The 16,473-nt window shown below is 35.3% G+C and overlaps 1 protein-coding gene across 1 annotated transcript in view; it reads left to right on the top strand.

The window, feature by feature from the left end:
• LOC150107414 (centrosomal protein of 44 kDa-like) overlaps window positions 1-14,153 on the top strand; it is a 69,346-nt gene extending 55,193 nt beyond the window's left edge. The window contains exons 5-6 of the mRNA XM_090391281.1: window positions 6,334-6,389; window positions 13,688-14,153. Of these exons, the coding sequence (XP_090247407.1) occupies window positions 6,334-6,389; window positions 13,688-13,858 (227 nt within the window). The 3' untranslated portion in view covers window positions 13,859-14,153. The remainder of the gene's footprint in view (window positions 1-6,333; window positions 6,390-13,687) is intronic.
• The last annotated feature ends 2,320 nt before the right edge of the window (window positions 14,154-16,473 follow it).

The following is a 16,473-nucleotide window of genomic DNA, read 5'->3' on the forward strand; positions in this document are numbered from 1 at the left end:
TTAAATGGCAAAAGAAATTGGCAATATGCATTCTTGATATATACATTCAAAATGCGCATAAATTTTATAATATAATTACTGAAAACGCAATGACCGCGTTAAAATTTAGAGATCAATTTATCTGTTTTTGTTGGAATGGATAAGCTTACAGCATCACAGATTATCAGATGGATTCGGGATCTTCATTATTTGGAACTTTTACCACCTACAGAAAAAAATATTCGCCGACAAAGCCATGCTGAGTATGTACACGAAACAAACAATGACGCAAAATTGTTATTATTGTCCTTTTTTCCAGAAAAAACCACCATTGTGTGTGGAAAATTGTTTTAAAGTGTATCATTCGTAATTTGAATAAATTGGTTTTTATTTTATTGATTTCATTTTAATATTTTTTATCAGTTTTAAATCGATTTACAAATTACATGTTATACTACGGATTAGCTTGCGCTTGGCATAGGAGGTTGGTAATCGACATACGAGTATATTCGTAGTTGGCTTCTGAGGCACATACATAATATACTATATTATAGTTGAAATTATTTCCCTTCTATCAAGCCCCCAGACGTGCTCTCCACTTTATTCAGAATCCAAGGGTCCAAATTAAGGTAATTATACTAAGAGTTAACTCATGTTTGGCATAGGAGGTCAGTAAATCGACATACGAGTATACTCGTAGTTGGCTTGTGGAGCTCATATACGAATTACGAGTATACTCGTAGGCAGCGAACGTGTTAAACCTTTAATCTATCATCATAGGTGGCACATTCTGTAAACTACTCTGTTCTGGATCCAAGTTTTAAGCCCCCACTGGAAACTTGCTACGCATATCCATTCTACCAAACATCAGCTCCCTCCTCTCTCAATGCCTGGAGTATATAAAGTACCCTGTTCCTGTAAGCTGGCTTACTTTGGACAGACAGGTAGATTAGTGACCATCTGTTTAGAAGAACACAAATCATACATCTGCAGTCATGGCTGTGGTCAATCTGGCCTTGCAGAACGTGTATTGGATACAACCCACAGGATCTCGTGGTAGAAAACCACCATGCTTCACCATAGTAAATTCAAAAAGAAAAGACTGTTTTTAGAATTTGTGGCAGTACTCGGAAATCAACTGAATTGAAATAAATATGGATGCATAAACTTCCCAAAATTTGGGAAACAATAATTGTCAGAGGTCCCACTTTGTCTTAGGCCACCTACAAATACCCATAGAGGGTGCATCACCTAGAATAGGACTTTAGTCACCTACATGTTTCATTTATTATTGTCTGTGTTACAAGAGTTATTTGTAATCCCTGAAGATGTCTCAGTGACTGAGACAAAATACTGGAAGCATTAAAATTAGTTTTTTAATCCCTAGTGCTGTAAATATTCAATTAAACCTCCAACATGATGTCCTCCCAGCACTTAAGCCCTAACACAACACACAGACTCCATTGGGGTTTATGTACTCTGTGCATTTTAGCATACATTGTACCCAGGTGTGTACTGCACTGATGAAATCTAGATCTGCATGTGTGTAGTTTGGACTACATTGCTTCTCTGGGCTGTTGGCTAAAACTTCAACTTTGTCTACGTCATTGAACTCAGGAAGTTCAATATGCACTTAAAACTATCAAAATCAATAGTGGGAGACAAAACTGCAGTCCTTAAACACGGAAGACTAGACACTCTGGAAAATGACCAAAGCTCTACTCACAGACCGTAAATCTCTCTTACCAATCCGTGATGAATGTGATCTATGGTCTGTGAGTAGAACTTTGGTCATTTTCCAGAGTGTCTAGTCTTCCGTGTTTAAGGACTGCAGTTTTTGTCTCCCACTATTGATTTTGATAGTCTTAAGTGCATATTGAACTTCCTTTGTAGCCCTATTGAGCACTTGTCAGTGTTCTGGAAGCAGATTCTGTGGTATTGGCACCTGGTTCTGTTCTTTTCATGGATCACATTTTAATCTGATCTATAAGTTGGTTGGAGTTTGTATGTGGCACCTCCGCAGTGGCAGCTGTTTATGCAGTTGTCTATCCTTTGAGTCAATGACTGGAACATGGCCAACAAATTCATTTAGGGTGGTCAGTTTTATCAAGTTAATGGTTGGGACCCGATCTGGGGTATTTTCATGTTGTAACCCCAGCTGGAGTAAATTGGGTTGTGGTCAGAGCTGAGGTCATCCATCACACTTATTTGGTATTGATGCATGATATTTTGTAATATCGCTATGTGAAGGACTTCATGTAGGAGATGAGGAGCAGCATGTGGCTGTGACCATATTGCTATGTCAAGGAATTCCTGCCACATCATAGTACATGGGTTCTGGAGGTCTTATAATGACTGTGTTCCTGGCAGCAGCAAAGTCATTGAGGATTCTATCATTTTGATTTGTATTCTGCTGTTCCAGGCTGTAGTTCTGTTCCAGACACAAACGAAGCAGTGCTGCTGTTTCGTTTGTGTCTAGAATTTCAGTCAAGTCTGCTTCCAGTAAATGGTTACTGGAAGCAGACTTGAGAGTTATTTTGGAGAGTTATATTATTATTTACAGTATCTCCATGGAGTTCAGAGACACTGTGGGAGACTCACTAATGACATAAACCTATCATACCTTTCCTTAAACTCATTCACTGTCAGGAGTCACAAATAATTCTACCAGTCCATTCCACTCATTTACCACTCTCTCTTCATGCAAAAAAATCTAGTTCTTACACCCTTACTTAACCACACTCTCACACATCTTCCACAGAAGACCCCTAGTTTTCTATTTGTCATATATTGAAAAAATTTTCTTTCCATCAATTTTATAAAACTCCTTTAATATATTATAAGTTTCTATCATGTCCCCTCTTTTTTTCCTATCATCTAAACTTTGTAACCCACACACCTTTAACTTGTTCTCATAGGATGCATTCCACAGAGCTCACCAGCTTGGTCTGTCATTTCTGAATCATCTCTACCACCTGCTGATCCCAAAAACCCAGGTGACTGAATTTGTGCCCAGTAGTCAAGATGCAGCCAAATCATAGCCCTATAAAGAGAAATAATAACTTTCCTATCTTTACTTGTTGGCATGTTTTTTTGATATCCAAATAATCCTTGGACCTATTTTATCAACTTTACTTTGCAATATACCCTCTGAACTTCAGTTCTCTGTCCATCATTATCCTCAAGTCCCTAACATCATCAATTTCCTCCAGTCCAGTACCATTAATTGTACTGGAATTGGAGGAAATCATTATCCTTTGCCCACGGTACCAATTTATATAAATTATCCTGCAGGATATCTACATCCTATCAACTATTGTGCTTCCCGGTTTTGTATTATTAGCAAACAACTAAATATCCTCCCCCTTAAATCTTTTTCCATGTCGCTAATATACAAATTAATGAATAGCTGCGTACATAATCTTGCGGTACTCCACTAGTCAACCTCTAGTCACTCATATATATATATATATATATATATATATATATATATATATACACACACACACACACACACACATATACAGAGTATATTTTCAGGGGACCCAAATTTGCAGTTTGGACCTGCATTCCCATGATTTCTATGTTAGTAGTGGCAAGATTTACAATTTTTGTGTTCTATATCCTGTTAATTTCCACTTCACACCTCATAACCTCAAATTCACTGCTAATTCAGACATTACTTTTTGATGGACATTGAATGTCTGTACAGGGAAGGTACTATATGCCCACACTTCATAGAACTGGGTTTGGCAATGTGCCAAGAATAGTCAATTCATTCATGCTGAAGGGGAGAAAGAAATAAAGGATGTACAAATTGATCACCAACATGTGAAATCATGTGTTTATACGTAAATTTTCAAACTGTTGTACAAGCAAACTAATTACCACTTTAAAAACTAGAATTTTCATAAAAGAAAAGCTAATTTGCCGATGTATAATAATAAATGCTCATCCCACGAAACGCATTGATCATCCTAATATCAGGATGGATTCTCCTTCTTCTGACATGCACAGAAGTGTCGAAGGGTCTCGCATCTGTGGGCGTACATTAATTTATCATTAACTGATAGAAGACTATAATGTTTGAAGGTGGGTAGATTAAGTATGTTATTCATTGCAGTGTCTCTCTGCTACAGAGAATGGCAACCTTTTTATAACATCTGACATAGTAAACATGGCATTTATTATTTTGCTTAGTTTTTACTAATAGTAAGGATCTGACAGAACAGGTGGAATGGGTTCAACGTATAAGTTTTGATAAATGACTTCATCATCATAACGCTAATTACGGGTATAGACCATATTGGTCTGTTCCGATCTCTTTATCCATCCAATATCCTTTTTTGAGGTCTACCCTGCCTTCTCTTTCCAATTGGCTTATATTTTAGTATTTGTTTAGGATGTCGGGTGTTGTCCATCGGGTCGGATGTTGATAAATGACTTCTGTGATGGATAATATGAGAACAGATGGATATATCTGACAGTAAAGTTTCTGATATACTGAAAATTGACCACTATCTGTAGAGGCGTATGTTATTAATATTGCCAGAAAGGAATGAACATAAATCAAACAGTTGTTTGATTCATGTTCATTTGTAAAGTTGATATGGCTATACAGTTTATTTTATTTATAAATTGTAATTCGGTCTCTGAGAATGACAAGACTGTGAAGATGTCATCAACAAAGTGAAATATGAGACTGAGGGAATGTGTCATTAGAAGTTTGCTTTCTAGATATTCCTTAAAATAGTCTACTAATATAGGAGAAATTAAACCACCCTAGTAGTTACTTCAGTTTGTATAATTTGTTTTCTAGGTGAAATAGCCTACAGTTATTGCAGATCATTAATGTTGGACTAGGAAATTATGTAAAATTAATTTCTTGAGGTTTGTCAGCCTTTTAAATCCATATGCAATTTACAGAAATTGTTAATTGTTGCCTCTTGAATGGATTTTTTTTTATATGTTGTGCCCACCCATGAAAGTTACTTGCAAACCTATAATACTAGATTTACTAGAAATCTGCATAAGATTTTTATTTTTTTATATGGCTCCCACCCACAAAAGGGGACCATATGAAAGGAGTGCCAAGTATCTGTACCATAAACCTATGGTACATTCACACTGTGAGTTGGCTAAGGATTTTATTTTCCATTTTTTATTAATTTTATATATTGTATTTTTTGGCTTTTATTTTTTGCATACTCTGGAAACCCTTCTCTAGAGACCAAACATGAAACCTTTTCAAGCTACTTCAGGCTGCCAATAAGTGGGGCAGTGGTTACACTGAAGATGAAACTCATCTCCCACCTAAAATAATAACAAACATTCCAGCCCATAGTGGTATTCGAATCCAAAGCCTGTTGGTTGGAGTGCAAAACAATTCCCACAAAATGGTTCTTAAAACTTAGGGGAACCAGATTGAAATCTAGAGATCTTGCATAAAGATTGGATGTACAAACCTTGCTAGGACTTCGCTTCCTCCATTTTGAAGTTACCACACTAACCACTTGGCCAACCAGGCTGGCAAATACTGCCAATTCAAAATTAACGTTTTGGTTTGAAACACTTTAATGTATATACAATAAAAAAAAAATTTCTACAAGGGTTATTTCAAAAGTTCTGCAATGACACACACACTTGTGGCTAGCCTGATGATGGAATATTTTCCACGTTCACATCAGTTGTAAGCCAACCAGAATCTAAATAAAAATGTCATGTACTTGTTTTTTGTTTTTGGTATTCTTGTTTCATGAAATAGGACTTCAAAATGGAGGAAGTGAAGTCCTAGCAAGGTTTGTACATCCAATCTTTATGTGAGATCTCTAGATTTCAATCTGGTTCCCCTAAGTTTTAAGAACCATTTTGTGGGAATTGTTTTGCTACTCATGATGAGGTTTCTATTGGAGTGACCTGACTTATCAACGTTTTCACAAAAAAGTGTACTGACTGGAATATGACTTACCCTAATGTTGGGTAGCAAATAAGGCACAGTGTAGATTATATTGAAGACCTGTAAATGTAGTTAATTAAATAAAACAGGAATACAGTCTGCAGAACTTTTGAAATGATTCCTCAAAAATATATATCATTCTGTATATTTATGTGTAATACCTTGTTTGTTTTTTGCATAAAGCTTAGCTGATCATTTAGTATGATCTGGTGGATGTTCTCATGACTTATTAGCATCAGGCATTTGTAATACCACTTTCTCTAATTCTACATCTTATTAATTAATAGTTCTAAAAGTGCAAAGGTCAATAGCATTTTCTCTTAGATTTGTTTATGGCATTGGGATGATATTGTACATCACAAAATAATCTTATTCAAGAACTGTTTTTGCTCTTCTAGCTTCCTCAGTGACTAATAACTGGGTTAAATCAGATCCACTATCTCCTTTATTTGAGGTAATGTATATGAAATTTGTTTTAAAAGAAATAATTTTAAATATTTTAAAATTATATTAAAATATTATATTAATTAATATAATATATATATATATATATAATATTAATGTACCTGGAACAATTTATTAATAAAATGTTCCAGGTATGATTTATGCAAACATCCTTGAAAAGAGACTGAGAAAAAAATTGTGGAACAGAAACTGGGAGAAGAACAAGCTGGATTAGGCCAAATAGAGGTTGTCAGGATCAGATTTGCACTTTACGACAAATAGCTGAGAAATCATGGGAGTATGACAGGGTTCTCTAGTTCAGTTTTGTAAATCTGAAAAAGGCATATGACAGGGGAAAAGCTTTTCAAACACTGCAATTGGATGGGGTGAATGGAACATTATACAGGACGATACATAGTCTATATTTAAGTTGTAAGTCAGCAGTTAGAATTGAAGGGAATACAGGAAGATGGTTTGATGTAAAATCAGGTATAAGACGAGGATGTACATTATCTCCATTCTTACTCATCTATATGGATCACATTATGAAAGAAGCATTAAATATCTCCATCCTAATATTAGGATGGAGATATCAAACTTAGCTCTTTGCTTTATGCAGATGATATTGCACTCCTACACACATCTAGTGTGTGACTACAGAATTCTCTGACTTGAATAACAGCATTAACAAATTTGGCATGAAAATCAGCAATAAAAAGACTAAAACTATGAAAATAGGCAGGAACATAGAAAATTTCAGCTGCATTCTCAGTGGAGATCCTGCAAAACAAATAAAATATTTCAACCATTTAGGCACTGCTTTTTAGTGAAGATGACAAATAAAATTTGGAAATAGACAACAGAATAAGCAAAGCTGGCATGGTAGAAAGCCAGTTAAATAATATCATTTATTCAACTGGCTATAAATATTTATATGGAATAAGAGAAATTAGCCTGAACAACAAACTAGCAGTATACAAGACTGTTCAAACAAATTTTAAATTATGGATCTGGGTTAGAAATAAAGCACTTGATCAAAGATTAGAGACCACAGATATGGAGAGTCCTTAGAAAAATTAGGGGATTGACCAGATTGCATCAGCAGAGGCATTGACAGCTAATGCAGGGCCTGGGAAAAGAACTTGGCCCTTTGAAGTGGAAGGGGGAAAAAAGGGAGTGTCCCCATCTATGTTCAATACAGTCTATGTCCCCATCCTCACCATAGGTGAGGATGGGGACATAGACTGCATTGAAGACAGCCAGCTGTGCCTTCTGGCTTAACTCCCGCTTCAATACTCTGAACGGTCAATCAGTGTGATTCCGTATTGAAACAAAAATATATGGATGTTGGAATTTCAAAGGTCTATAATTATTTATCAGTCAATCGATAAATAATTATAGTGTATTCTATGTTCAGTAGCACATATTTATGCAAACAACTATTTTCAACTTTAAAGAATAATAAAACTATGGAAAGATCAAGATTAACAGACTAGCATGTGCAAGCAATATTGAAAATAACTACAGCTCAACAAATTCAATCAAATTTTGAAGATTTCATTAATGAAAAATGTTAAGTTTATTCCAAAAAATGATATGTATAATTTTATTAAAATTTTTTTTTTGTAACATGATTGTATTTTGTACTTATATACTCTAATGTTAATATTAAAAAATCTGTTTCCTCTTTATTTCAAGATCTTTTTTCCTGTTGGGCCTGCGGTTGATGTATAATTCTTAATTTGGCCCTTGGAGGTAAACAAGTTTGACATGCCTGCTATACCATAACCACTTCAAAAGATTTAGAAGAATCCAAAAAAATTGGATTCTTCTAAATTTGGTAAAGTTGACTCTAGCTACAGCAACCATCTGTGTTTTAATAGATTCATAAGTGGACATGATGAATCATCATCAAATTCCTGCCATGTACCCTCAAGGGGTGTACAGGATATGATAGTACTACATGAAAAAAATTACATCGTTATTAATTTCCTATCTACAATTTTCCTCCAAATCAGTCTGTTACTTGTCAACACTCCAACATTATCAGATCTTATATTTCTATCATCTAAAGCACTTTGTACCGTATCAATCCACCTATATCTTGGTCTTCCTCTGGGTCGTTTTGCTGTCAACCTGCCAGAGAACACTTGTTTTGCTAATCTTTCCTCGCCCATTCTGTTTGAGTGACCATACCACCTGAGATTAGTTTTGCTAACGCATTCCTGGATGTTGACAATGTCAAGTTCTTTCCTAATATCCTCGTTTTTAATATGATACTGCCATTGATGCCATCTGTTCACGCCTATAATCTTTCTCAGGACTCTCATATCTGCGGTCTCTAGTCTTTGGTCAAGTGTTTTACTTCTGACCCAGCTGTCAGATCCATAAGTTAAAACTGGTTTGAACACTGTCTTGTATACAGCTAATTTAGTGTTCCGACTAATTTCTCTCTTATTCCATATGAATTTATTCAATTGACTTCCCACCATACCAGCTTTGCTGATTCTGTTGTCTATTTCTATATTTAATTTACCATCTTCAGTAAAAATCATGCCTAAATAGCTGAAATGTTTTACTTGTTCCACAGGTTCTCCATTTACAACACAGTTGACATTTTCAATGATTCTGCCTATTTTCATTGTCTTTGTCTTTTTATTGCTGACCTTCATACCATATCTATTACAACAGCTATTCAATTTAGTCAGAGAATCTTGCAGACTTGTAGCGGATTTATTTAGAAGTATAACATCATCTGTATAAAGCAAAGAGCTGACATTAACATCTCCAATTTTGATATCATGTTTAATACCACTTTCCTTCATAATGTGATCCATATAGATAATGAATAACAGAGGGGATAATGTACATCCTTGTCTCACACCAGATTTAACATTAAACCATCTTCCTGTACTTCCTTCAATTCTAACTGCTGACTTACAACTCAAGTAAAGACTAAGTCTTGCTTGATATAATGCCCCATTGACACCATATAACTGCAGCGTATTGAATAGCTTCTCTCTTGGCACCTTGTCATATGCCTTTTCCAGATCGACAAAACTTAAATACAGATCTTTGTTATATTCCCATGCTTTCTCGACTATTTGTCGTAAAGTGAAAATCTGATCCTGACAGCCTCTATTTGGCCTGAATCCAGCTTGTTCTTCACCAAGCTTTTCTTCCACAATTCTTCTCAACCGTTTCTCAAGTATACTTGCATATATCTCTCCAGGAACACTCAGTAATGAAATGCCTCTGTAATTCTCACATGCAGTTTTATTTCCCTTTTTATATATGGGTACTATGAGAGCTCTACTCCAATCATCGGGAATTCGTCCCTCTGTCCAGGCTTTCTGAACTATGCAGTGCAGCCATTCTAAAACTCTCTTATACCACCATACTTCAGCATTTCTGGTCGAATATCATCTACTCCTGCTGCCTTTTCACATTTCAAGCCTTTGATGGCTTTTTCTACTTCAAGTATGGATATGTATTCCTGATTGCATGCCTGGTCAGTGTTTTTTACCACTGTGCTGTCATCACTGCTTGTTTTATTTAGCAGTTTTTCAAAGTAATTACTCCATACTTCAAGGATATCTTTTTTCTCCCGTTTTCATGTCACCTTTATCATCTCTATTTCCTTTTACAGCAGCACCCTTTCCTCCATTCTTAAGCTTCTTCAACAACCTTCAGAATATTTTGCCACCTTCTTGATATTTATTTTCTATATTCTTGCCAAAGTCCTCCCATGACTTTTGTTTAGCTAGTTTTACACAGTGTTTAGCATTCTTGCATTTGTCTCTATATTCTCTAAGAGCACAAGCTGACTTATTTGACAGGAACTTTTGGTATGCTTTCTTCTTTTCCTTCACTGCCTCTTTAACTTCCTGTGTCCACCAGGGAGTTCTGATTTTTTTATCCTTGCACACAACCTCACCACATGCCTCTCTGGCAGAATCAATCAATGTTTTCATGAGTTTGCCACTGAATCTCCAAAGTTTGTTCCTGTTTTCAAACTCTTTCATTTTTTCTTCAATAATCTTTGTGTATTTTAGTCTACAGTTCACATCTGAGAGCTGCTCAACTTTTATTCGCTTTAAAACTTTCTTACATGTTATTCTTTTCAATATGAAATTCAATTTTATCCTGCTCAAGACTATATAGTGATTACTTCCAATTTCAAATCCTCTGTACACTCTGGTGTCCTGCACCAGGGAGAAAACATCACTATCAACAATAACATAGTCAATGAGACATTTCGTTTTCCTAGCCTCTTCTCTCCATGTGAATTTATGCACATTTTTATGTTGGAACATGGTGTTAGTAATAACTAGTCCATGTCCTGAGCAGAAATCCAACAGATATTTGTCATTATTATTAGCTTTGCTCTTTTCTCCAAATTTTCCCAAAATATTTTTGTATGTCTCACAGTCATTTCCTACTCTGCTATTTAGATTACCAACAAGGACCAACTTTTCATTTTTCATTGTGTCAGTTGCTTTTTCTAAAGCCTCAAAAAATTCCTCCACTTCTACCTTAGTAGAACCTTCTGTGGGACCATAGGCACAAATAAGTCTCATTGTCCAGTTCCCCATTCTCATATTTGCCCACATTACTCTACTTGAGACTGACTGCCATTCAAGAAGATTAGCCTCGTATTTTGTGTTGAATACTATGGCTACTCCTATGGATTACATAAATGTTAGAATTTTTAATCCTATATATGATGGGTATCTGCAGTAAACTTTGAAAAGTGGAACAGACATGACAGTATAAGTCCAAGCATACAGAAACACAAACATAGAAGTATTCTATGTTTGTGTATCTGTCTGCTTGAATTAAGCATGTTCAAGAAGTATGCTTAATTCATGCTCATTACTTAAGCAAGAATTTTTTTTGCTATAAGTAGACAGCAAGAGCTAGTTTTTGCATTTTTGTGCTGAGATCGCTATGGCTAGTTACTTGCAGTTAACACCTGAAATAGAGAAGGCTATTCCTTTCATGGCTTTTCCTAAAAGGGTGTCCTGTAATTAATCTACTGTGTTATGGCTGCTGTGAAAAGTGAAGGAACTTGGATTTGTTGAAAGGAAGAAAGCCACTGTCTACACCATGCCAAGATTGAGTTTTCAAAAGCAGTTCTCCCTTAAAAATTGCTGTGTGTAGTCTGGAGAACTGAAATGGAACTGGGAAGAACATGTGAGTTGTGGTGAACTCTGTAACTGTCAGGAGAAGACTCATTGACAGGGACGGATAGCCAGGCACCCTAAAAAAGAAGACCTTGTTAACCAAAAAAATAAGATTGACTTGGTTAAATTGGTGCAGAGAGCATGCCAAATGGACCCCCCCCCCTCATCAGTGGAAAAAAGTAATGTTTTCTGATGAGATTAAGTTTAACCTGCAGGGTGCTGATGGCAGACAGTTCAAAGACAATCGAGGGATTCAACCCTAACTGTCTGGTGTCAACAGTCAAATTCTCAGCTAGTCAGATGATCTGGAGCTGCATGTCGTATTGTGATGGTGGTCACTTGTATTTCATAAAAGGTTCAGTGAATGCACAAGTTTACCAGAAAATTTTAGAGGAATTGTTGCCTACTATCGGAGACCACTTTACCATAGTGATGAACTGTATCTTTCAGAATGACTCTGTCCATTGTCATAAGACAAAAAGTGTAACTAATGCTATTATAACCCTAAAATGTACCATACGAATTGAGTTTAGTACTTAAAAAAGAAAGAAAAAAAAAATTAATTTTTGTGCAGGTTAATAAATAACTCGATGAACACTCATTTCTGTGACTATCGTGGCCAGGAAACAGCCCAGATCTCAAACCCCATTAAGAATGTATGATACCAAATGGAGACTGAAATACATAAGAAGAAGCCAAAACACTTCGGATTTTCCCAGAAGCTATTATAAGGGCATGGAACCATGAATTGAAAGTTGCATCATTAGGAAATTGATTTTGTCAATGCTCTGCCAATGCCCAGCCAATAAAGGCAAGAGGGGGAGGACCCACAAAGTACTAAACAGCAAAAAATTAATTTTTAGCTTTGAATACTAGTAAAACTGTATAGTTGAACTAAAGTTTGATACAAGTATTTGTTTTTCCAGTGAAAACAAACAAACAAAAAAAAAAGATTACAGCAGGTGATGTGGTTTCTATGAATGTGTGTGTGTTTGTGTGTTATATGTTGTGAGTTTCTATTTGAACTTCACTAGAACTTAAAATTAGATCATGCTGCTCTTCAGTGACTTATGATTCCATATCTATATTGTTAGTCACTCTGTCAAATGAATTATTATTGGGAACATGTTGGCACACACAACAATTAATAATTTCTTAATGCAGATATTTTGGCCTGAATCAAACAGGCCATCATCAGTACACGAGCAAATTCATAAGGTGGAGCACAAACAATGGATTACTATTCTTTTTCACAGATATGTCTCATACTAGAATGATGCTATACAACAGATGGTAAATATATGCCAGCCCAGTTGACTGAGTGGTTAGTCTATTTGGTGTCCAACCAACTGGACCAAGTTCCACCCTCCCCCACCCCTTTAATGGCAATACTCCTGTTGCCTGGGACTGCTTATTTATCAGGTTATCCTGTTTATCTCATGCCATCCATATCTGGGGGGAGAGAGATTCCACTGTCCACCACCTGTAGACCTGTCTGGTTGTGGTCAACTCTGCAACTGGAACTTTAGTGATGTTAAGACAGTTGTTACGGTTAAAGATGAAGTATGGCTTCAGCACTTTCTTTGAATAAACAATTCATATTTGTACATAGATCTGTGTAACAATTTGATGTTTTACCATTGGATTCTGGTCACTCAGTTCTTTTTTGATTTCTCATGTCTTCCTGTTCCTCTTTAAATCTTTTACACAACTTTAAACCAAACATGTTAATCACTGTTCTAAATTTCATTCGCACATTTTTCTCCTGCAAAACAAAGATGTATCTGTTAACTCTACCATAGCTTATTAACTACTGGGTTGCTTGCTTTGGCCAACTACCGAGTTGCTTGTTTTGATGTGACACAAAGTAGTAGCACTGACTTGTCATATGCATGTTAGTATCAGGCCATTCCCACAATTATTTGTCATGCCTTGTATTTGCAACAAAAATTTTAAAATCTACATGAAATTAGTTTGAAAATTTACAACTATTGGACATGTTTATTTTATTTGCATAAATGTATCAAGTCAAACTAATTAGTTTAGTACTTTTCATATACTGTTATTAATACAGTATACTAATGTATAAACACATCTTTTTAATTTAGAATATTTTTTTTAGAGTTCAAATGTAGATTCAGGGACTGATAATCTGAGTTTCTTTATGGACGATGTAATGGACAAAATTAGCAAAAAGCTTTCCACCTTTGAAGACATGCTTGAAGATTTTAACACGAGAATAGCTGAAGTGGAAAGAAGACTCTCTGATACAAATCTTGAAAAAAGTGGTTGAGCATTATATTAATTCATAGAAAAAGAGAAAAGAAGACTTGAATACAGTTCTCTTTATTTGCAGAATATAATATTAGAGTGATGAATGTAATTTTGTTTTCACAAACATTTATTTTAAATGTATAAGATCCTTTAAAAAAATGTAGACAATGAACGTTGCCTATCGCATGGCAAGCACTTCATAGATTGGGCAAAAGACATTTATTATATCTTGTATATATCTTGTATATATTATATATATATACATATATATATATAGATTTAGTAGTATTTAAAGATTTAATTATATACCTTCATTTTGCTTTTCTGTTGGGTATAAAATGTATCTTATTTTTTCCAATAAAAAAAAAAGTAAATTTTATTTTTTTCAAATTTCATGTGCTAAGAAATTATTTTAGTAAATGCATATCTAATCAGGTTTCACTTTCATAATAACTTACATATTTGAAAACAGTGTTTCTGCACATTAATATAGTTAAATTATACAAATTAAGTGGATATTGAATCCAACATTATTTCCAAGCCGAATATAGAAACTCTAAGATAGAGACTAAGAGTTTCATGCCGAATATATAGAAACTATAAAAGTTAATGTTGGATTCAATATCCACTTAATTTGTATAATTTTACATCATCAAAGTGAAGCCATTTTGGCTCTATCTCAGTAATTCTTGGATCAGAACTTACTCCATCTTTACTATGAGTCGTCCTAGCCTGAACCAGGTGTTGGCTTACACTTGGATCTGCCAAAATTTTTATAGTTTCTATATATTCGGCATGAAACTCTTAGAGTCCTCTATCTTAGAGTTTCTATATTTAGGCTTGGAAATAATTTTGGATTCAATATCCACTTAATTTGTATAATTTGACATCGCCGAAGTGAAGCCTTTTTGGCTCTTTATCTCAGTAATTCTTGACCGTGTGGTAACGAATAAATTCTGCATCACTTCAGTCTCAGTATTTATGTCTGGGTCTACATACTCACTGATGAGATTTCAACAAAGGTCGAAACTGTTCTGGGTGGTGACCCTCCCTCCACAATGTATAGTGTCATACATGTCCATAAGGAGACATGCTTTACATTATGGAAAATACCAAGGACAGTGATCAGAACTTACTCCATCTTTACAAAGAGTCCTAGCCTGAACCAGATGTTGGCGTACGCTTGGATCCGTCAAAACTTTTATAGTTTCTACATATTCAGCATGAAACTCTTAGTCTCTATCTTAGAGGTTCTGTATTCGGCTTGGAATTAATGTTGGATTCAATATCCAATTAATTTGTATAATTTTACATCACTGAAGTGAAGCCTTTTTGGATCTTTATCTCAGTTAATATAGTTAATTTGTTGCTTTTATTTTGTGGTAGTTTGAAGAGTGTGTAGATATTTTGTTGGATTCAATATCCAATTAATTTGTATAATTTTACATCACTGAAGTGAAGCCTTTTTGGATCTTTATCTCAGTTAATATAGTTAATTTGTTGCTTTTATTTTGTGGTAGTTTGAAGAGTGTGTAGATATTTTCTTTTGTGCATTTTCTTATTTATATAATCTCGCTGTCATATCAAATTGATATTGAGATATAATTCTCCTAATTTTGGCTGGAAAGTATTTTCTTAGCATTCCAAAGACAAAAATGACAAAATCCAATAGATTGTTGCAGAAGCTTTTCAGGTTGGTAAATTATTGTAGAAATGGTTGAGATTTCAAACACTTATTAAAATGTTAAGGCTAAAAATATAGCTACTGTGAAGTAAATTCAAAGTGGATGAACTTTGACCAACAAAGTTCATTCCCATGGTTAGACTATTGTCTAACCATGGGAATGAACGCATCACCAAAGTGATCCTCGCTGGCATGAAAGCATATATTCCCTACACTGCTCAGACCTGCCGTCTCCTAACTAAACCTGGTTCTCCAAAAAAAATGCCAAGGCAGTGCAAATGAAAAATCAGGCATACTACAACTGCCTCAAATCAAGAACCCCATCCTCATTCGATGCCTACACTGAAGCCCGAAACAAATGCAAGAAAACTATCAATAATTCCAAAACAGATTTTAAACGGGCAAAAAGCAGGAAGCTTGCAGTATGTCCAAACGGAAGCCGTGCCTTTTGGTCCTTTGCCAAGGCAATTGGCCGTAACATTTCCCTACATTATTCCTACCTCTATCATACCCAGATGGCCCATTTGCAACATCACCCATAGAAAAAGCTAACCTCCTGGCATCACACTTTGCCTCCAATGTACACATAACTGACAATGGCAAATGCCCTCCAGTCATTCCAACATACAATGCCTGCTATATCCTTTTGCCAGAAAGACATCACAAACCTGCTGTCTAAATTAGACACAAAAAAAGTCTCCTGGCCCAGATGGAATTCCTCCAATTATTCTGAAGGTCTGTGCATCTGAACTAACTCCTATCCTATGTCACCTGTACACACTCTCTTACTCCACTGGTATATATCCCAAAACCTGGAAACTGGCCTATATTCAGCTCATTCCTAAAAAGGGTGATGAATCAATGCCATCTAACTACCACCCTATCTCACTCACTTCAGTCCTATCTAAAGTAATGGAGGAAATCAATACTCAAATCTTAATCTACCTTAA

Source organism: Typopeltis vanoorti, chromosome 4 (genome assembly GCF_054136105.1).
Source record: "Typopeltis vanoorti isolate ZY-2024b chromosome 4, IOZ_Tvanoo_1.0, whole genome shotgun sequence".
Taxonomy (NCBI): domain Eukaryota; kingdom Metazoa; phylum Arthropoda; class Arachnida; order Uropygi; family Thelyphonidae; genus Typopeltis; species Typopeltis vanoorti.